Source organism: Lissotriton helveticus, chromosome 5_1, assembly GCF_964261635.1.
Source record: "Lissotriton helveticus chromosome 5_1, aLisHel1.1, whole genome shotgun sequence".
Classification (NCBI taxonomy): domain Eukaryota; kingdom Metazoa; phylum Chordata; class Amphibia; order Caudata; family Salamandridae; genus Lissotriton; species Lissotriton helveticus.
This window is the reverse complement of record NC_136065.1, coordinates 1,046,405,848-1,046,429,105: the sequence shown is the minus strand read 5'-3', so window position 1 is coordinate 1,046,429,105 and position 23,258 is coordinate 1,046,405,848. Positions and strand designations below refer to the sequence as shown.

General features: G+C 45.9%; 2 protein-coding genes across 3 annotated transcripts in view; one reads left to right on the top strand and one right to left on the bottom strand.

Annotated features, from left to right (window-relative positions):
* The window catches only part of EXOSC1 (exosome component 1), a 148,713-nt gene extending 135,689 nt beyond the window's left edge, over positions 1 to 13,024 (bottom strand). The window contains exons 1-2 of the mRNA XM_078643581.1: positions 12,868 to 13,024; positions 4,661 to 4,776 (exon numbers count right to left, since the gene is read on the bottom strand). Coding sequence (XP_078499707.1) covers positions 4,661 to 4,776; positions 12,868 to 12,895 — 144 coding nt within the window. The 5' untranslated portion in view covers positions 12,896 to 13,024. The remainder of the gene's footprint in view (positions 1 to 4,660; positions 4,777 to 12,867) is intronic.
* Positions 13,025 to 13,496: 472 nt separating this feature from the next.
* The window catches only part of ZDHHC16 (zDHHC palmitoyltransferase 16), a 203,678-nt gene continuing 193,916 nt past the window's right edge, over positions 13,497 to 23,258 (top strand). The window contains exon 1 of one of the 2 annotated variants that reach the window (XM_078643579.1): positions 13,497 to 13,644. The gene's annotated coding sequence lies outside the window, so the exon portion shown is untranslated. The remainder of the gene's footprint in view (positions 13,645 to 23,258) is intronic. The other variant, XM_078643580.1, reaches the window with a different exon arrangement.

The following is a 23,258-nucleotide window of genomic DNA, read 5'->3' as shown; positions in this document are numbered from 1 at the left end:
TCCTTCAAGCAGGATGGCTAATAATCATCATACCAAGGCAGGTGCCTTTAAAAGCCTCTGCTTCCTTTGATGCGAAACCCCATCTTCCCTGGACAGGGGAAATGCCACCCCCTATCCTGGGGCTATTTGGCACCAGGACAGGCGGACAAATCAGCTAGTCAGGAGGAGTGTTCACTATCGGGCTACTTCCACCCCTAAGGTGGGCTACCTGATGTGAACATGAAAACTAAAATTCCGCTATCTTGGTATTTGGTGGAAATAAATTCACTGAGTCAGGGATATGTCACTTCCTACATGAAGTGGTCATATAGGGGGATTATAGTTACCCTAAACGGGAGTAGCCTATTGGCTACTACCGGTCACTCCCTAATGCCTCTAAATTGAGTATTTAGGTGGCACCTCTGATGCCAGGAACTCAGATGTGACTGACCTAGAAGAAGAGGACAAAGAAGAATAAGAACGGAAGACTTGCTGTGGACTTTCTGGTGGCAAACCCTGCCTGCCTGCACCAGTCTCGACAATCGTGAAACAACTGACTCATCCTGCAGATGAATCTCTACCAAGAACACCCGTAGACTGCCAGCCCTCTGCAAATTGTCAGCAACCTCTCTTGGGAGTACAGGAAATACTCAGTTGCAATCCCCAGGCACCAAAACAGCAGAGTTTGGTTTACCATGCTGCCTCTCCCCAGTCATACAAACGTAGCAGCTGCGCAGGAAGAGGTCACCGTGCTCTGAAAAGTCAGATCAGTCTCCCCACCAAGTGAGAAGATGCCAGGACCTACCGGGTACCGCACCCCTTGCAGCAACCAAAGCCTGTTTGAGTTTAATCCGGACTGCTGGTTGGACGGGCTCGCGGACGGTCCAATGCATGGGACTGCAACCACTATGATGTATGTATTCACTACTTCCAACTGCTGGCTACGGAATGCACACCTGTATTATGTTAATATGCAAAAATGTAAATAATGTTAATTTAAAAATTAAAAAAAACTCTAACAGCTGGTAGTACTTTGGACCTTACCACCTTTTGTCCTGAAGGGGACCCTTGGAAATATACTGCAAGTACCTCTATACCGTAAAGGCCTTTTTTCCCCATAGGAAAGCATTACGTGTAAAGATGCGTTTAAGTGAACATTTTACTTACCTGTAAAAGTAAATATTTTAAAAAGTAATTACTTAGTTACAAAAGCCTTGGTATCAAAATTGATTTAAAAGTATGAGTTATTTTTCGAAATTGGTCTTGGATTTATTCTTGTGGAGTGTGGGTCTCATTTATTGCCTCTGAGTACAACAAATGCTTAGCACTACCCTCTCATAAGCCTAAACTGCTCGCCCACACTTCCACAAAAGTGGGCATTTAGCATGATCATTTCTTTTGCCTCTGTAAACCAATAAGGGTTGCCTGGACTCTAGGCACAGTGTACCTCGTTTTGGTACACTGTAATGAGAGCCAGCTTCCTACAGAGCAGCGTAGAGTGGGTTTGGGGTAGCAATGGGGAGTGTGTGTGTGTGTGGGGGGGGGGCGTGAGGAGAAAAGCACTTGAGCGAGCAACCCGCAGGTGTGGGAAAAATGCATGAGTGAAAATGCAACATTGAGTGTGTAGGAGGGAGCTTGGAAGAGAAAAACCAATGTGTCGATAACATGAAGGCGATGGCACCATTGATCATGTGGTGTTCATCTGTCATGGGAGAGGCACACGATGGAGAGCTGGAACACGCATGCACTCTATTGGACTCCATAAGCAAAAAGATAAAAGAAATGTTCCATAAAAGTGAGCAGTGGAAGGACAGAAGCCCATCAGTCGGAGATATAGTAAAGAGTCTATGCTCCAGAGGTGGGACAAACACAAGATGGACAAGCTTGGGCAAGAAAAGCCATCAAGAGAGAAGCAATTAAATGAATGATAATAAAGTAAACCATGGTAAGCAATGGGAAGGCTGTAAGTTCTGGTTAAAACCCTGCTAGGTCTAATGCAATGTCTGGTTACTAAGAGAAACAATTTCAAATATGTATTTGTGCAGGACTATTTTATATCTTTTGTAAACAGAAATAATCCTCATGCCTGGTCCACTGCAACAGTTCTCCTGCCCAGCTTGCCTGCGGTCCGCTACCCTCTGCTGCCCATCTACCTACTGTCCTCCATTTGTGCCTTGTGCCTCTGCTCGTGTCTTGCTCGGTTTTGCCTTTTCTGCCCTCCGTATTGCCTTTTCTGCGTGTTTTTCTGCCCTTTTTTTTTACTTTTCTGCTTGTTTTTCTGCCCTTTGTTTTGCCTTTTCTAATTGTTTTTCTGCCCTCGGTTTTGCCCTTTCTGCTTGTTTCTCTGCCCCCTGTTTGGCCTTTTCTGCTCCTTTTTCTGACCCCTGTTTTGCCTTTTCCGCTCACTATTTTTTCTGCCCTCAGTTTTGCCTTTTCTGCCCATTATGCTGCTCGGTTTTGCCTTTTCTGCTTGTTTTTCTGCCCTCCATTTTACCCTTTACTGCTTTGTTTTGCTTTTTTAGTTCATTTCATCCCTCTTCCCGCCATTTCTATGCTCCCACCACCCAGGACCTACTTAATGGTGGCTGCAGCGCAACCCCATTGAGCAGGGCCTCATACTAGCTCCCAATGCAACAGTTTTCCAATCCAGCTCGCCTGCAGACCGCTACCCTTTGCTGCCTGTCTACCTATTGCCCTCTGTTTGTGCCTCCTCTGCTCGTTTCTTCTTGTTGTTTTTTCTTTTCTGCTCGTTTTCTGCCCTGTTATGCCCTCTTCTGCTCTGTTTTGCCTTTTCTGCAAATTTTTAGCCCCCTGTTTTGCCTTTTCCGCTCACTACTTTTTCTGCCCCGCCGGTTTGTCTTTTTCTGCTGGTCTCTTTCCTCTCGCCGCCGTCTCCCTCCTCCCGCCACCCCACCCTCCCCCAGGACCTACTTAATGGAGGCTGCAGCGCCACCCCATTTTCCTGTCCAGCTTGCCCGCTACCCTCTGCTGCCTGCCGACCTATTGCCCTCTGTATGTGCCTCCTCTGCTCGTTTCTTGCCGTTTCACCTTTTCTGCTCATTTTACTGCCCTTTGTTTTGCCTTTCTGCTCGTTTTTCTGACCTCCGATTTGCCTTTTCTGCTTTTTTTTTGCCCTCTAGTTGGCCTTTTCTGCACTCCTTTTTGCCCTCTTTTGCTCAGTGTGGCCTTTCTGCTCATTTTCTGCCCTGTTTCTGACCCCTGTTTTGCCTTTTTTGCCCCTCTTCCCACCGTTTCCACAAGACATGGCTTCTCGACTGAGACTTTGCACCCCAACACCCAGATACCCCCAAGGGTGACAGTGCTGCACTCAACAAATGCTGATTGATGGCAATGAAGCTTTCTATTCTTAATGTTTACACATTGGTGTATTGTATAATTGGTTGCTCTATGTAATTACATTTCTGTATTTGATGTATTGTAGTTTTATGGGTGTTTATGAGAACTGTTTATTTTGAGAATATTGAGAACAAAGTATTTGGACTTCAATATACAAATATGCACACCCATTCATCGTGAAGCAGCTTATGTATGAAAAGAGGGAGGGAGTGTATATGGGGATGTGGAGGAGAGGCAAGTAAAAGACAATGGGCAGGTATGAAACAGTTTCTTATCACTCAGTAGCAAGTTAGCACGGCCTAGTGTCTGCTAGACCTTTGGAATGAAAACCCAAAGTACCACTTCCTAACTCTCTGTGAAAATATAACATGACTGTCACCACGAAAACCATATCGCAGTCCAGAATGTCCTCCTATGAAGCACTAGGAATTGTAGTACAATTGAAGTGAACCTGAACTAAGAACTAATAAATTGAGTCAACTAGTCATCTTATCTTTCTAGTAACGCCAGGTCAACTTGTTGATATAAACTACAGGTTTTTGCTAATAAAGTTGCTATGTATCACGGATTGTGGCACTTGAAATCCAGGGATCCTATACATCAAAGTATTATTATAACTTTTAGTAAGCTTAGAAAAATCACCTCGACATCCTCAACATACATGGTGCTGTGACCGTTTCCAGCAGTACATAGCGCTAAATCCAGTTGTATCTTTGAAGTTGCCCTTTTATTTCTTGTCTTTATGGTATTACCAGATTAAGAATGAAATGATAGTGTAATAGTGATTTTTGTGAACATATCCCATTGTGAGATTTTTTATTGTTAGTGGAGTTCAAAGGCACAACCACAATCCTGTCCGGACCTTTGAGCACTAAAGAGTGACATCCAGTTCAGCAACACTTCTTATTTTGGTGTAACTAGCCAAATGAATTACAGCAGATATGTGGTAGCAAATATTAATGTCTTATTACTTCTTAATTAATGGCTAATGTATTTACAATGCTAGAGAAGCATCCTTCAGTTGAGGTGGGGAGCCAGGGAAGAGAAAATCTTAAACGGTTATGGATTATTAAAATGTGCCATGTTAATATCTGTTATTTACAGCATTTTGAAACAGCAGAAGTGTGGTATTAAGAACTATTTTACAACATATTTTTATCTCGACCTTCCACACAAACCTGGTTCTCTTTGGTTAGCTTTCATCCAAAGTAGGGTATTTGACAAACAACACACAGAACTTAGGTGGATAACCGATTCATAAGCACCTAGCCACCAACACAAATTACAGAATCAAAGCACAACAAACCTATTGGTCTTTACTTACCATTCCATTATCACTTTTCTTCATCACATACCCTGAGAGGGAGGCATAAATATACCCATGTCTGCTGTATGTCCCACTGCCAGGGTAAAAGTCTTCAAGACTGCACAACCGTTCTCCTAAAATTGCAAAAAACTGGTATCAGAGACCAGGAAACTCAGACTTTTAACGGGACCAAAACTCCTGCTACTGTCAGTAATCAGTACATTTTATTTGATTCAGACCTCAACTGAGATCAACAAATACAGAAATAAAATTGTTATTATTGAATTTAAAATGATTAGAGGATAAAACTTTTGCTTTTAAAACACACTAATAAAATGGAGCAGTAACAATGTTCTATCGCCTACCCATACACCATTTTGCATTGAAACACACTATAAAATGGAGCAGTAACAATGTACTATCCCCTACCTATACTACAAAAGATAAGATAAAAACTTCTGATTAACTTTAAAACAGCTTCAGGGGGGCGTGGCCAAGATGGCGGCGAGGTAGGACGTGTATCTCGGAGCTCCTGCTCGCCGTCCACCAAAATTAGCTTCTTCCAGCATTCATCAGGACTGAGTGTTTACCTATCGCCAGCCGAGCACGTCTGAGCCCCCCCCCCCCACACCCCTGGCGCCGGCTATCGATGGCAGACTGCCCTGAAACGCTGATACTGGCATTGGACGGAGGGCGAGGCCTGACCCCCGAGAGACACGCCGCAGCTGTGGCCTCAATTCAGTGGCAGTCCCGACTGTGGGCTGTTGAGGCCAGCTTCGACTGCGGAGGCCAGCCGGGCACGACCCAATCGACCTGAGGATCGCAAGCCACCGGCTTCAGAGGGGAGCGCCGACTGCCCGGAATCCTGATACGAAGCAGCCTGAGACGCCAGACCGTGCCGGTGCTGGAGAGAGGCGGCAGTGAAGAGCCGCGGTGAGGCAGGACGGGACTGCCGTGACTACAGAGGAGCGCGAGGGGCACCCCTTATCCCAGGCCACAGACCCGGAACCCAGAGTGGGGTTGGCAGCAGTTCGCCACCCCTATGCACCAAGTGGTAAGTAGGGAACGGCCTAACTGGCAGATCGCCGTCGGCGAAGCAGGGGTGGCGTATCGGTGGTGGAATGTCATGCGGTCCGCGAGGCCTCATGGTTGACACTTGAAGGGGCGCAGAGCTGCGGGCACTTCCAGCACTACAGGCGGAGCTGGGAAGAAGCGATACGGCCGAGGAGCGTGGCCCCTCTGGATTCTCCGACCTGCTGCCTCCCTGCATGGCTGGCGCGACGGACCTTGGGCCGCCATTTTGAAGCGGGGCAACTAAACAGCACAGGCCCATAGAGAAGGGGCGCAGGCGCGATTGGTGCTACAGCAGTGAACTTTAACATATTGGTGCATCCAGTGGTGGTGGTGGAGCGGGGACCGAGCCTACCACCGGAGCTGCCCCGCCACGGCAGATTGAGAGGTGCAGTGAGCTTGCAATTAACAGCGGAGCAGGATGTCCGTGCTGGGCCCATTAGCGGTGAGCTACGAAGAGGTGCCTGAGGTCTCTGCCCGACCTACTGAACTACCGTGGGACCCCTTGAGGCTTGGGTCTGAGACAGGCTGCAGCTGACTTTGATGATTGGCGGCGACTAGGCAGCCATTGGATGCACGGAGCTGCGCATTCCCGCCGAGTTGCCCCCCCCGCAGACGTCCCTGGGCCACGACGGGTCCCTGCTGGTGAGGGGGCTCACTGGGTAAGCTCCTACCGACGAGACAATCAAGCCACACGAGCGCGGAAGGAAGGTTTACGCACATCGGCGGAGCGCAGGACGCTGGTCTCCGCGCATTGCTGCGCTCCTGAGTATGTCATCGTCCAGGACAAGGAAAACAAAGGCCCAAACGGACATATTTGGCAGAGCACTACCCGGTGCGACGGCGGTCACACCTAAAATGGCTTCCTCGCAGGCAGCTCTTGGCACGAGCGATGAGCCCATTACTAAGGCCTTTATGGAGTCACTCTTCAACACCCTCTGGGCGGACATACAGACTGTAAAAACAGAATTGATGGCCGAAATCAAGGAGAAACGCAGATATGTTGACGGGGTGGGGGAGAGAGTAGCCACATTGGAAGACAGGAGTGACGCGACCATGACCGAAGTTGCCATATTGCGGCAGGAAATCCTCCGTCTTCAAGATCAACACCTGGACACCCAAGTACACCTCGAAGACCTAGAAAACAGGTCACGCAGACACAACATCCGAATTCGGGGTGTCAAGGCCACAGATGACACCGCGGACCTCTTCGCATTCACGGAGGGCCTCTTCCGCCACATCCTAGCAGCCCCAGATGACATGGCCACTGTGCTAGACAGGGCGCACCGTGTTGGCCCACCGCGTGCGCCTAATGCCCCCCCAGCCCCCCCCGGCGGACATTTTGGTGTGCCTACAGGACTTCAAGACCAACGAGACTATCCTTTCAAAAGCGAGATCTCTCCACCCTATCTCACACAAGGGACACACCCCGGTGCTCTGCCAAAATCTGGCCCCGATTACCTTGCAACGCCGTCGCCAGTTCTGCCTGGTGACGGAGCACATACGACATCAGGGTATCCAATACTCATGGGGACACCCGTTCAGACTTATATTTCGCTTCAATGGCAAATTGCATCAGATGCACTCCCTTATTGACTCCTGTCGACTCCTGGGCCTAGCACTCCCAAGCGAGGACACCAAGAGTGGCACCTCAGGGCCCGAGACCGCACCCTCAGGGTGGCAACGCCAGAGACGACGCAGGCAGTTTCGGAAGCCAGATAAGGCAGACATTGCCAAGAATCAGCAGGAGGTCCCTGCTTCTGCTACAGAGGCCATGGCCGGGGCAGACCAGGAAGCTGAGGGATGAATCGGCGCTCTGTGGACTCGGCTCTGGCTTCTTGACCAGCGGCAGACGGCGAGGGGAGGCAAGATCCCTTCTGTTGGTCACACTACAAACCCACTACGACGACCTCCTGGTCTTCCTGGGATGGCGGACATTCTTTTTGGACATATCCTTTTATCTGGTTTCCCTTCCCCTTGTTGCTGTTTGTATTTTCAACGGGACTATGCCTCATCCGGGGTTTTGGTTTAGGGTATGGGTACCCCGTCCACCTTTTTTTTCCGTTGTCCGTTTTGCTCTCCCCCAATATCGGTGTAATATTGGTGTCTCGCCGACAGTTGCTCCTCCTCTCAGGTCACACCGCACACAGTGCTCCACCCATTATACCATCTTTAGATGACACATGCTCCACTTAAAATTCTCACGCTTAATGTACGGGGTCTGAATAACCCAGTCAAGCGAAGGGCGATCCTTAACTACCTTGAGCATTCCAAGGCGGACATATGTCTGCTACAAGAGACGCACCTCCTCTCTAAAGACCACCACAGGCTAAAGTCCCGAGCCTTCCTGACACAGCTATTCTCCTCTAATACCTCTAAAACAGCTGGGGTGGCCATACTAGTCTCCCGCTCCTTTCAGGGCAGGGTCCTTCAGAAGGAGGCCGAGATTAAGGGCTGTCTACTTACCTATCAATTTTTCCCTAGGTGGAGTGACATTTGTGGTGGGGTCCATATATGCGCCTAATAACGGATAGCTTAAGTTTCTCCTACAAGCTCTCCAAGAGGCAGCCGCTACTGCGGATCGTCACCTGCTACTGGGGAGGGGGCCTCAATATTGTATTTGACAATGGCATGGACCGATCCTGTCAAAGGACACATCAGGCAGGGGTACTCACATCCCGGGGACAGGCCCACCTACAGGAGCTGGGATTCATCGATCTCTGGCGCCACCTACACCCCCGCACTCGTAGCTACACATTCTACTCCGGGGCACACAAAACATATGCACGACTAGATTATTTTCTCTGCCCCTCCTCACTCAGGTCCCATGTACTAGATGCAGATATTCTTGCGGCTTCTCTCTCAGATCACTTCCCGGTCTTGCGTTAAGAAAATGAGAACAATAGCAAAACATTCAATTAATTACTGCCAAAACTCTCCCGTGTTTATACTCTAAAAAACATTGTGACTACACAACTTATGTATAGAATTGACATCAAGATTTGTTTTATATGAAAAACATTTTTTATTCTTTTTTCAAAACAATTAGTGTTTATTCGCTCTTTTCAAAGTTTTTATGGGATATGTACATTTTTTTATGATATAATAAGAGGACAGTGATTTGTTTTTAAACTAAATTTTCAAAATTCAAAAATCATATGTATAAAAACACACATATATATATATATATATATATATATATATATATACACACACATACAATACATTAACTCAACAATCGACAATAAACCGGTCAGAGTTCTTTATAAAGTAGGCAAAGCGGTGGATTAGGACTACGCGCGTTTCGGCATTCTGCCTTCGTCAGGTAACCGTCTTAGGCACATACATAAGACAAAATACACAAGCACACAAATATTAGTGAACAACGGAAGGGATTCCTGTACAGCTGGGCTGAGATTGCTTTTAAATAAAAAACTCAATATGTCTTCTAGTTGGTTCGATTCTGTGATTATGACGGACCTGTGTACGATCTTCACAATTTTCCTAAATAGTTGTTTCTTAGCATTCCTCAGAGTTTTCACGGACTACGAGTCGGAAGACAGCGGCTGCCTTTGTATTGTATCTAGGATTGCATAAGTCCCGAACCTTTCGGAAATCTGTTCTTGGACAGTGACGCTCCGTGTTTATCTAGATGATTCTTCTAGTGGCAGTTACTGTTACTTGATATATTGGCGTCAAAATTGGCAACGGCGCTAGGAAAACGCTAGTTGTGCTTCGTGATAGGAAAATATATCCTCTGTGGGGGTTCTGTTTCGCCGGCTGTGCCGCAAAGACTCTCTTCCGGTCTTGGCCTCCTTCCTCATGCCAGCCTCGACGCGGCCCCAGCGACCTTGGCGCCTGCGAGATATGTTGCTACATCGCAATTCCGTAATTCCGTGGTGGAACAAGTCCAGAAGGCCATCACAGACTTTCTTGACCTCAATGCTAACACTGACACCTCACCAGCCACACAGTGGGGAGCACTGAAGGCAGTTCTACGGGGAGTATTTATAGCCATATCTGCAGCTGCTAACACAGAGAAGGAACACAAGCGAGCCGAACTCACGCGGAGAGTTTCTGAGCTGGAACAGTTACACCAACACACTGGTGCTTGCCGGGCTTGGCACCAATTGTGCACAGAATGTAAACACCTGGCTGCCTTTGACCAAGACAAGGCCGAATACGCTGCTCTCCGGCTTCGCAATTCCTAATATGTGGGAGGGGATAGATGTGGCCGCTTATTAGCAAATAAATTGAGGAAAGTTAGGCAGCAACAGGGGGTCCACGCGATCCGGACGTCGGGGGGCTTGGGGGTGGAGTTGGTAACTGAGAATGTGATCATAGCAGAGACGTTCCGGGATTACTACGCAGATCTTCATGCTGGGGATCCTCTAGATAATCAGGCCAGCGCCGAATACATAGCTAAAGCTCATATGCCCTCTTTGACGCAGTCCCAGGCTGAGCATCTTGATAGGGAGATTCAGAAGGAAGAGGTCATCTCCGCAATCTCCCGCCTTAAGCTGGGCAAGTCACCAGGCCAAGACGGATACTCAGCTGCCTTTTATAAGACGTTTTGTAATCAGCTAGCGCCGATACTGGAGACCCTGTTTAATACCTTTGATCGGGGAGGGAGCCATCCCCGGAGACATGCTAGAGGCAGCGATAGTGGTTATCCCTAAGCCAGGGAAGGATGCCACGGCCTGGGGGGCATACCGGCCTATTTCTCTTTTAAACATAGACATCAAGATATACACTAGCATTATAGGAGGCTCGCCTTGTTCTGTACATGGCCCAGCTGGTCGAACCTGATCAAGCAGGCTTTATCCGCAAAGGCAGACCAGCGACAACACTAAACGCATCCTCCACCTGATTGAGAAGGCATCCCGCACTCAGGGAGAATATATGCTTCGGGCCATCGACAGGGTGCACTGGCCTTACCTAGAAATGGTCTTAACTGCAGCTGGTTTTGGCGGGAACCTACGGACCAGGATCTTAAACTGCTATCGCTCCCCCTGGGCAACAGTCCGTGTGAATGGTCACACATCCTCTCGGTTCCCCACTGGGAGGGGAACGAGGCAGGGGTGCCCATTGTCACCCCTCCTCTTTGCGCTATATATGGAACCATTAGCGCTCAGAATCCGGCAGCATCCTCTCGTATCAGGGATTAAGTTTGGGGACATACCCATACCATTAGCCTCTACGCAGACGATATTCTCCTTTCTCTCTCCAACCCAATTACGGCAATGCGTGCCCTCTTTGTTGAATTACACAGCTTTGCTCTGGGGGTCGGGCTTTAAGATTAACATGGACAAGTCCATAGCCCTAGACATCTCCCTCTCGTCGCATACTCTTGCCCATCTGCAGGAGGAACACCAGGTGATATGGGCATCAACAGCTGTCCCCTATTTGGGGATCCCGCTGGCTCCTACTATCCCCGCCACGGCTGAGATCAACTATTCCAACCTACGCAAACATATCCGTACAGTACTCAACGGTTGGCAACGCTGCGCCCTTTCCTGGCTAGGCAGGATCGCAGCTGTGAAGATCTCTGTCCTCCCCCAAATCCTGTACCTCTTTCAGACCCTTCCCCTTCGACCTCCACAGGGCTAGAACCAACAAACACAAGCAGACGTATCGCGATTCATCTGGCACGGTCGTAAGCCGCGTTTTAGTGGAGTAGCAACGCCTGGAATCCGAAAAACATTGGCTGTTCCAGGATCAGGCGGTGGCAGGTAGGCCATTACAAGGAGTGCCCTTTCTCAATAGACAACATAGACCTCCAAACCTATACGCCTCACACATCACAAGCACAATACTGGATTCCTGGGACTACACGAACACTTCCAAACAGCTCACCACATTTCCTGCGCCCCTCACTCCGTTGTTCGACAACCCCGAGTTCCATCCTGGCACAGTGGCCTCCCTCCGCCTTTAGAGCATGGCGCCATAATAATGTGGAAAACATTTGCAAACTAGGATATTTTGCCATTCATGTTTGAACTGCTCTGCTGGAAAACGGGAGAAGTGCTGATGGCAGAAACTGCATGGCTCGAAGACAAATGGTCTGATATTCCACTTTTAAGTGCATTTCGGATATTCTGTGATTGGAAACATATCCCTCCTTGTGAATGTCTTATAATGTCAATAACTCATATTAAACCTTAAATTAATGTGTATCCGTTGGTAGAATTAAATAACGCAATACAATGTAACTGGTCGGGAGAAATGACAAACAAATACTAAAACTTGGGACGTTTTGCTCTTTTTGGTCGCACCTCTGACTCCGCCCACTGACCCAATCCTCAGGTTATTTCCACTCTCCGATTCTCCAACCAGTCCCCCTACTTTTTTCCCCCCTCCACTTCGACCACTGATAACACCTCATAACAAAACTACTAACTGACGAATCAGGTCCTCAATATTAGATACTTTCACAAAATATCAGTACCTTCCCACTCAAAGAAACAATTTTGCAATTGGCATTGACATGTAAATCCAGCCTCATGACACAATCATACAAAATTGTACAAGTTCATTCCATCTCTCATTAACATCTCAGTTTGACCTTTCTCAGATAGAGGCAGGGGCGAGAGATAAAACAGTATGATGGGGTTGGGCGACAGGAAAGTACAACTTGTGAATTTCTAGTTGATTGGAGTTTTGTGCGCTAGCCACTAGTGACAACCCCATCAACCCTAACTTCATTTTAACTTTTTATTTTTTCCAAGAAAAAAAAATACTTCGTGTGAGCGATAACATGCTAAAAAGTCACAATAAAAACCCTTCAACGTCACTGTTATGGGGCGGGAAACTCAAGATCAAAGCTAAAAAAAAGTTATTTTACTTTCCTTCTGCTAAAACATCTCCACTCAAATTGTAGTTAATGGGGAGATTAAATCCCCTCCTTTTTGTGCAAATCTTAATTTTACGAATCCACAAATGTGGGGTGGATGCTTCCGTCCCAAGACGTCTTTTGTAAAACGAGCTCAAATGGCAAGGAAGAAGTATGCGAGGCAACCAAATGAGACTTGTAACAGAGATGAATATGTCAATAAAACGCGGTGTATTGATGAACACCACACATGTTTTTTTCTAACAGCGCCACATCGTTGGGAACCATTCGAAAGCTTGGATCTAGTAAGAAATATACTTACCGGGTATACAGTACCGTGCAGGAGCCATGACCACTAACTGCTCTGCTGGTCCTACACACTCTAGCTCAGCGACGCATGCTCTAAAGAGCGTGAACCAACGTGATTGGCTCTGTCACACAACCATTTTGTAAATGGGTGAATATCAAAGCAACCCGCTATCTAAAACGTCACGGAATCGGCTAGGCTCACATACTTAGGGACGTGTGCATGGCGGCGGCCATTTTATAATAGAGTATCCAAGTATTATTCCGAGGAAAGATTCAGGAAAGGAAGTGAATGATGCAATTTTTCATTACAAACTCGATAAAAAAGATAATCGTTTTCACCTTAATAAAATGTACACTTCTTATAGGCCTCAATGTAAGCTTTTGAAGCTTTAAATCATAGTGTTTTCATTGGCGTGTTCCTGTACGTCAATCTTAAGGAACAAATCTACGTTGGTCACTTTGAAAATGCTTTAAATGAGTCGTAGATGACCTCTGAACAGATCTAAGCGTTGCAACAAGTTTTGTTTCTTCAAAATCATTAGGCTACTTATTGTGGACTCCGTTTCTTTAAGTAGTTGTTCGCTTCAAAGATGGCCGCCTTCCTTGCAAGGGTGTCACTGCATATTCCATTCGACACTATTTGTAGTCCTTCTTCCTTGAGGTTAAGCCCTAGCCGGCTCTTACTGAAGGCGAGATGTGATGGCTCTTCTGTGCACCCCTGACCCGGTGTATGTGGGTACAACTGGCGGTTCGGAGGTTGTAAACATGTGAGGAACAGTCTGCAGCTGAGGTAGGCTTGTGTCAACCCGGGGTCCTTAAGTTGCACCGCCCAGTCAAAGATATAAGGGTTAAACGGGTATTCATTGGTGCTGCAATTGGATTAATATACATACCCCTTATCCATTTGGCGTCAAATGTGGACGAATGTAGGATGGTCACCAAAGAAAAGTTGTATATTTTATAGGAACATGTGGGCGAATTAAAGAAGATCTTCTAGTCGAAGTTCTGGGAGTGCCTTTAGTTTTAGTAACATCCGCTTTGCTTTCGTGACACCTGGAGATTTGTTTGGTTATTGTGGTCTCAGTAATGTAACTACGTTCATTGGCGAGAACACTTCATTATTTCCAAATTAATACAGTTTTAGCGCATTTTTGCAGGTGCAAATTACAAATATCAAGTGCAAATCCCATTGCTTCATGATTTGTGGAACCATATAGAACACCGGCATCACCTATATTCATGTGCAGGTAACAATATTATTGCCAGACAATGAGTCACACAACTGAGCATATCTTTCACAAGGAGGATTCCAGTGATTCATCTCCAAAATCTCCCCTCATAGTGCATGTTTCAGTCCCATTTATCATTAATTGATCAAAAAAGGAATGGCTTTTATTTAGGGCGTTTTGTGTAGGTACAGTTTGCAATTCAGTATTTTTAGAATGACAAACCTTTGCAACCCATCTAACATTAATGGACCAGAGACTGGCAATTTCAAAAATTTAATATCAGCATTTGTTTGTAAAAGTCACAACCTTGACCATTCCATTTGATTTAGTACTGTGGCCAAGAGTGGTGGCCACAATATCTGGGCCCCACCCCTACACCCTGCCTAGAGGCTAAGAATCTGGGAGTCTGGGTGGACTCGGCCTTCTCTTATGAAGGCCACATCCGCCGGCTAGTGGGGAAATGTTTTGGTGTATTAAAAACCCTCAACAAAACATTAGATCTCCTCCCACTAGAGGCCAGGCAGACGATAACGCATGCTCTAGTTACTTCCCGCCTAGATTACGGGAACGCCCTTTTTCTGGGTGCTCCGGAAAAGAATCTCAGGCGTCTTCAAGTTCTGCAGAATGCGGTAGCTCGTCTGATCTTGAGACTACCCAGAAGGGCAGCGTCTAAATCAGCCCTTGAAGCTCTTCATTGGCTTCCAGTCAAGAAAAGGGTATTGTTCAAATCCCTTCTTATTTGCCATCGCATCCTCTGGCACAAGGCTCCAATGTACCTGGGAAACCTGATTACGATGTATGTACCGGGCAGAACATTGAGATCAGGCGGGACAGGACAGTTGGTAATCCCTAGGATTAAGAAAGCGAGAACGGGTGGTCGCTCATTTCGCTTCATAGCTGCGCAAAGCTGGAATAAACTCCCGCTTGGTCTAAGGATGGAACAATCAGAAACCAGATTTAGGAGTCTTCTCAAAACTCACCTGTTTTCTGAATAGTCCTCTAGGATGAGCACGGACCGGTGGCTTCTCTCTACTATTATGTACTATCCTCTTCTCCACAGCGCGGAGACACGCCGGAAGGCGTAACCAGGCGCTTTATAAACTCCTTTATTATTATTATTATTATTATTATTATTATTATTATTAAGATATTGATATGCCCATAAAAGTGGCAGATGGTGTACTGCACTCAATCCTGGATCTGGGACACATATCAGCTGGGGATGCTGGCTTGTGGCATCCATTCTCTGAAACCACGAGGCTTCTGAAAAGTCTTAGTGTTGATACCAGTGATTTTAACTAAATTGTGGCACCCCTTCTTGCAGCAGAGTATGGTGAAAGGTTCATACCCATTTTTGTGTTACAACGAGGCGCAGTAGGTCAATTTAGAATGAATATATATGTGTGTGTGTGTATGTATGTATGTATATATATATATATATATATATATATATATATATATATATATATATATATATATATATATATATATGAAGCATTTGTATCTGAAAAGCATCACAGATTGCCATCAGATGCTGCGGAGGTGGTATGATAAAGGCAAATTGGAAACAGAGGAATATCTATATTTGAGGTGTGTGAACCCTACCGAAAGTACATAAGAACAATATCAAACCCCCAGGAAGACCCATCGTGAGTGCACAAGGTAGTTTATTGGAACATTTGTCTGTGTACATTGATTACTTTTTGACTGATTTCGTAAAAACGCTCCGCAGCTACATCAGGGATACCAAGGACTTTCTTGTACATATAGAAGAACATGTGTGGCGGGAAGGGGATTGCATGCTGGTAATGGATATAGCTAGTCTATACACCAACATAGGCCACACAGTGGGTTTGAAGGCTATAGGGAGTTTCCTGGGCACAAGATCAGCTAAATTCTCTGAACATAATAACATGCTGTTGGAAGTTTTGTCTTTTAGTTTGCAGAATAACATCTTCCTGTACCAGGACCAACACTACAAACAACTAGTTGGGGTGGCGATGGGCACCTGTTTCTCACCCAGTTTTGCAAATCTTTTCGTAGGCTGGTGGGAGGAACAGGTGGCCTGGGCCGCTGTCAATGGAGAATGGACACAGCTTGTCGTGGCCTGGTACAGGTACATAGACGATCTCTTCCTGATATGAAAGGGATCTGAAGAGACAGCTACCCAATATGTGAACACACTGAACAAGAATGATTACAATCTAAGATTCACAGCCGAGGTTAGTAGCACCAATGTAACCTTTCTAGATTTAGAAATAGTAGTGAGGGATGGAAAATTGAATACGAGGCTGTATCGTAAACCACCAGCCGAGAATTCGATCTTACATTCATCTAGTAGTCACCCGACCAAACTAATCCAGAGTATCCCCTATGGGGAACTACTCCTGATTAAAAGAAATTGCACTACAGAAGAAGACTTTAAGTTCCATGCAGAGGCAAGCATCGCACGATTTAGAGCGAGGGGCTATGATAGTAACTCTCTAAAAGAATCTTTCTGCAGGGTACAAGGTAAGTCTAGAGGGGACCTTCTCAAGCAGAAGTTGAAGTCAGTAAACGACAATCCATTCAGAATGATAACGACTTATTCGAGTGGGGCAGGGATGTTGGGCAAGGTCCTTAGAAAGAACTGGAATTTATTGAGGACGGATCCCATTATTGGGATGATTTACCTACACGTCCGATGGTGACCTTCAGACGAGCTAGAGCCCTTAGGGACACGCTCACGAGAAGCCATTCTTTACGACCGGTACCTAAACCGTTTGGCGAGCCACTTAATGGTTTTTACCCTTGTGGCAGGTGTAAAGCCTGCAAAAATAGCAAGAAAACCATATCGTATAAAGTGGGAGACACCACCAGATGGATTAGGAAGTTTCTGACGTACCACTCCGTATACCGTATATTGTCTAACGTGTCCTTGTGGACTACGGTATATCAGTAGCACGATCCACCAAACTAAAATCCGCATTTTAGAACATCTACGGGCCATTAACAAATGTGATATCACATACCCAGTGGCCAGGCACTTACAAAAACATCATAACAGCAAAAGTGACCTGATATCATACTTTGCCATAGACCATGTCCCTATAAATGTAAGAGGGGGTGACAGGACAATGAGATTGAGAAGGTTAGAGTCCAGGTATATTATTAATCTTTGTACCAAAGCACCTGGGGGTTTGAACAGTAATGAGGAAATGGCAGTACACTTGGGGTAAAGGGCTCTTTACTCAAAGGAGGGTGGCGGTTCGTTATGTTTACATTGTGAGGACATGCAAGAGAAGAGGTATATAATAGGAACTATGGGGCAATCGAAGGCACCTTGAGATGAAATATTCAGTGTGTAAATAGAAATTCAGAGAAAAATCTGCATTTTGTGAGAAAACCTGTATTTTACTTGGAGTAACTATGTGGATACTCGTTATTGATTTAAGGATTGCATCTAGGGTGGTGTTAGATGGGATTAGATTTAATGATATTTATGTGATATATCTATGAAAGAGTTTGGTTTATTTTATGGTTTTGGTGATGGTGCACACACATTTTTTATTATTTAGGACTTGAGTATCATTAGGCCAATCCATGGAGGGATGGGTGATTTGGGCACGGAACTACGATGTTTCAGCAGAATAAGCCCATTCAGGGCGTTCTAACAATGAATGTTAACCCAAGTGCAACTAGTTAATCGATTTACGAGTAATAATGAATTTACGACCAGTATGGTAGTTTATTGAGGTACAAAACTGTATGTATATAAAATGTATATATATATACTTTTATTATTTTACATCGTTCCAATATGGCGCCTGAATTTGTGTAAATACATTTGTCCTATGTTTATGCTCAGAGAGCAAGTGATCACGTTGTAAATACATATAAAAAATGGCCGTTCCAGGCGTCCCCTCGTACCACCGAGGAAGGCCAATGCCGAAACGCGTCTGGTGCGTTTGAGAGTCGAAATAAATGAAATGAAATGAAAAATTGCACTTGTATAGCGCTAACTACCCGGAGGCCTCGCAGCGCTTGTGACTGATTGCTTAACGCGGGCTCAGGGCAGTTTAGCGGGTTTTGGCAAACAAGTGCGTTTTAAGAGCTTTCCTAAAAGACATATGGTTGATGTTTTCTCGAAGAGATAGAGGGAGGGAATTCCAAAGTTTAGCTGCAGTGTAAGAAAAGGAGCGGCCTCCCCAGCGGGCTTTCCTAACTTTGATGGAAGTTGCCAGCTGGAGGGTGCCCGAACGGAGAGAGCGTGAAGGGACATAGGGTGTAGCCATGGGATGTAAAATTGCGGGACCTGTACGGTGAAAGGATTTGTGTAAAATACACATAACCTTGAATTGCACTCTTGCCACTACTGGGAGCCAGTGAAGCTCCTTTAGGGCGTTCTTTGCTGACTGCCAGCGGGGAAGATTGTAAAGTAGGCGGGCCGCACTGTTTTGTGTGACTTGGAGCTTCTGAGTGACAGAAATCGGGACTCCCATATAAAGAGCATTCCCATAGTCCAGGCGGGAGAGTATAAGGGCCTGGACCATGACCCTCCTTGCCTGGAATGGGAGCAAAGGGAGCACCTTCCGCAACATCCTCATTAGCCCAAAACAGGTAGCGGCGGTCTTGGTAGCTTGGACCGAGAAGTCCAGAGCTTTGTCGAGCCAAATTCCGAGGCTTTTTATCTGGGACTTAGGGACGGGGGGCAGGCCCAAACATGGTGGCCAGATGGATGCAAGGGCAGAGGGAGAAGGATTGCCCAATAGGATGATGTCAGTCTTCTCCCCATTGAGTTTCAGGCAAGAAGATTGCATCCATCTGGCAACAGCCTCTAGACAGGGGCCTAAGGTGGGGGACGATCCTTCAGAGTGGTCTAAAGAGACCACCAATTGGGTATCGTCCGCGTAGGTGACGATACGCACACCGAAGGGATGGACTATCCTGTCTAGAGGTTCCATGTAGGCATTAAAAAGGTTGGGACTTAGGGAGGAGCCCTGGGGGACCCTGCACCTAAGTGGGTGTTTGGGAGAAGCCGCCTCACCCTCAAAGACCTGAAATAAATCTATGACTCTCCCCCCCGTGAGTGCTGTGTCTTTCTTTAAGAAATAAGGAGACGAGAAGCGGTGTATATATATATATATATATATATATATATATATATATATATATATATATATATATATATATATATATATATATATATGGTTTTATATAGTGCGAACACAGCCTAAGGGCATTGGAGTACTTTACATGACCACCAGATTACACTACACAAGGTCAGATTCCTTTTTAGGTTTCGCCTGCGTGGGCGGAGCACATGCGCAGTCTCGCTGGCGAGATTTTATGTTTTTTAGGAGCTTTCATTAAAGGGCTTTAAGCCCCGCCCCTCTTTCCCATTGGCCGGCGTCACCGTTTAGGCTAAACGGTGGCCAGGTATCTTTTTCAGACGGCCCACTTGGACAGGCTCCTCTGATTTACGTTTGTTGCAAAAGCTTTCTTATCTTTATGGGGCCATGTGTTTCAAACACATGGCCCCATAAAAACAAGAAAGCTTTCACGACGGACGAAAGTGAAAGCGGACCGTGCTTGTTGTAAAAGCACTCCATGAGAGGGCAAGCATTTCTCACCTTCTCTGTGTTTTCACCCTTCTCCCAGCCCATACTTTAATGTTAAACATCAACCTCGCATTTCCTATTCCTGCCAGCACACGCCATTTAACAATTTTGCTTTTCTTCCCTGCAGTGCTCGACTTTTCTCTCTCCCCTGTGCTTTTGATCTCCGCATGCACATCCCGTGTTATTTAGGTGCATGGCGTGTCTTTTAGCTTGCGTCTGGACAGCCAAGGTGCACGCTCGCACGATCACGGTGTCTCTTTCTGCTTGTCGTATACATTTAACAGCCTTTGTATTTTTGTATACATTTAACAGCCTTTGTGTTTTGGGATGCGTGAGTTCGTTGGCCAGAATGCAGCGTGCGCTGGTCTGGTTTATGATTGCCAACGTAGATAGCCCTGCTCTGTGTATGGCTCCCTTCACACATGGCTGTCTTTATCAATTACAACACGAATGCCCCTTGTCTCGTGACTTACAGCCCCTACGAGCCAAGTGCCCGTCAGTCGTTACAGAGCAACCACTGCAGACCCCATTAATTTTTTAGCACTCTTTCTTTTGGTATTTTTAAGTAATCCGATGCAAATAGCAGTGCCGCTGACAAGCTTTATTTTCATGTTGAATCTAACTTTCAACACAGTCCGCTTACTCCCCTCGCGTGGTTTGCTCATGGATTATTTAGTGTTGACGCACTTCCAGCATTGGATCTTCGCAACTTGCAACATGTCAGAAAAGAAAATTGTATGCAGAATCCTGTATCCAAAAAAAGTGGGCGTATTGGTTTGTTTTTAAAGCTACTCATCCCCGATCGACTCGCTTTAAGCACAGCAGCAGCTACCTCTCACAGGATTCCATAAGCATGGCATTAGCCTTTGATGTAATTCGGGAGAAAGAAGAGACACCCGTCTTACCGCTAAGTGGCACAACATGAAACCAGCTAACCCGGGATAAATACTGGCTTCCCCACTTGAAAAAATGGTGCGATCCTAGGCAGTTACTTATTCTCCACTGTACCTTTTATCATCACCTTTAAACTAATCCGTTCAGTGTGCATGCTGTACGAAAACATGCTCTTGGCTAGATTTGAATGTTGTTCCATCTGTAGTGACAAGCTAAGCCACAGGCAGGATATGCACGACAACTGACTTGCTTTTTGGGTCAGTAATGGTATCTTCGTCAAGGCGGTGAAGAATGGGAATACATGTTTCTAAGCTCATGTTTAGAAACCATCATTTCTAATAAATGCCACTCATACCAGTGATATAAATCCCGGAAGTGAAATGTTTTGCATGGTAAATAAACCTATTTTGAAGAGTCTTCACCATATTTTACATGTCGTGTGTTGCACAATGCACCTGCCACATGCGTTAAAGCTCTGCTCGAGCTCTGGCTACCACCCACTCTGGGCCCAGGCTCGGCCTCCCTGTTCATTTGCTGGTTTGCCCATCTCTGCAGTGACCCTCCCGGCGACTTGCATCCACCCTGCCCTTCTGGAACTAGGAAGCAGACATGTGACTGCCAGAACCGCAGCACCACCTGCTCTACCAGTACAGTGTACATGCACACAGCTCTGCTAGTTCACCTCTGTGCTGTTCAGTAGCACTCTGTACCTCTGCCCTCACAGTACAAGGTCATGCACACACAGCTCTGCCAGTGCACCTCCGTGTCACCCAGAGCACTCAGTAACATGGGCACCAGGGTACACAAACGCTGCTCTGCCAAGGTACCTCAATGAGACTCACAGCAAACCTGACCTTCTAGGACTAGGAGACACAGCTCTGCCAGGCCACCGAGCTTCCGCTCTACTGAGACAGACAAACAGACAGACAGACAGACAGACAGACAGACACACACACACATACACACATACAGCTCTGACAACGGGCCTGCACTCTTGCACAGACACACACAGCTCTGACAACGCACACGCAGACACACACAGCTCTGACAACGCGCACTCACTCTCGCACATACAAAGATGCGCTACCAACACGCCTCAGTCTTTGACCCGCAGCGCCCTTCTTCCATCAGCAGTGATGCACATATACTGCCGTGCCGGGGCACATGGGAAACGTAACAAACATTTGCAATGCAATAGGTCTCGCATTTGTGAGATTTTGACCTATTGGCATTGTATATGACAATGCCTTTTAATTATGTTTAAAAACCTGCGAGACCTATTGCATTGTAAATGCTTTTTTTTGTATAATTGACTTTTTTAATTGAATAATGGCTGTCTGTTGCACAATTCATGCCCTAACAATCCTGTGTGTGGCTCCATGGAGCGGACCGAACAGCACTTTCGTTTTAGCTCCTTACAGGAGCAGGTTGTGACAAGCGATGTCCACGCTCCTGCTTTGTAGCAAGGGATCGGTTTGTCCTGCAGGTATGAATGCAAGCCTAACAGCAAGACGTGAACTTCCTCTCCCCGCCAGCCACCCTTGCTAAATTTTGTCGTCAGGACTCGGACCCGCCTCTTATCTGTGCAGCATTCCTTGGTGAGTTACTGAGATGTGCTGCACAGATAAAATAAATACGTGTGTTTATCATTCATGAGCAGTTCACCGATTTGGGAGCAGTGGGGAAAGTATATAAAAGTTATGGCATCTGATCCTGAAAACAATGGGAGAGGGGTCAGTGAGTGTAGAAGCAGAGGCACACAAGTAGCTAAAAAGAACAATTGTTAGCCTGTCACATGCAACTAACTATATATTATAATGTGTAATGCACATACCTTAAATGATAAAAATGGTTTGTTCAGCTGGGAAAGCTCAGTCGGTTAATGCTATCACTTCAGACTTCTCTCTGAATAGTAAGAGGGTCAGTTATTTTTATTTTTAGAGTTTTATATAGCGCAAACTAGTTCTGCTGGACAAGAGACTATGCCTGACCTGGTGGGTTCATACTTCTGTATGTTCACAGGCTGGTAGTGTTGGGGTAAAGCTCTCGTTTTAGCTCTCTGGAGGTAACATTGTGGGACCAGGTGCAAAATGTCTTTTTAAGATCAGCTTGCAATTTTGTCCTATCGCTGATTGCTGGTAGGTTGGGAAGTAGTGTCTGGGGCGTACTTTAAACAAGCATTTGCAATGCAATAGGTCTCACTTTTGCGAGAGTTTAAGCTATTCACATTGTAAATGACTGCTCTTTATTTATGTTTTAAAAACCAAAACATAAATAAAAGGCATTGCGATTTTCAATGCCAATAGCTCAAACTTGCGTAAATGCTAGACCTATTGCATTGCAAATGCTTGTTTTATAAGCACAGAAGTTTAAGCGATTGGCTCAAAATCAAGGGATATTGAGACACCTTTTGACCATAGACATGCAATTTAGCTGCAATGTTAATGTGTTTTCTGCACAACAATACCTGTTTCCTGGAAGTCTCAGGTTCAAATCCTAGTGAGATAGTTCAGTGGGTTTATGCAGTTGTAAGAATACTTGTGTAATCAGCAGGTGACAATTTCTGATGCTAAGAAATACTTCAGTCAGTTACGTGCTAGCCGCAAACCTCTGCACATGTGTTCAATAAAAAAGAATTATTATTATGAATGTGTGTATGTATGTGTAATATATATAATATA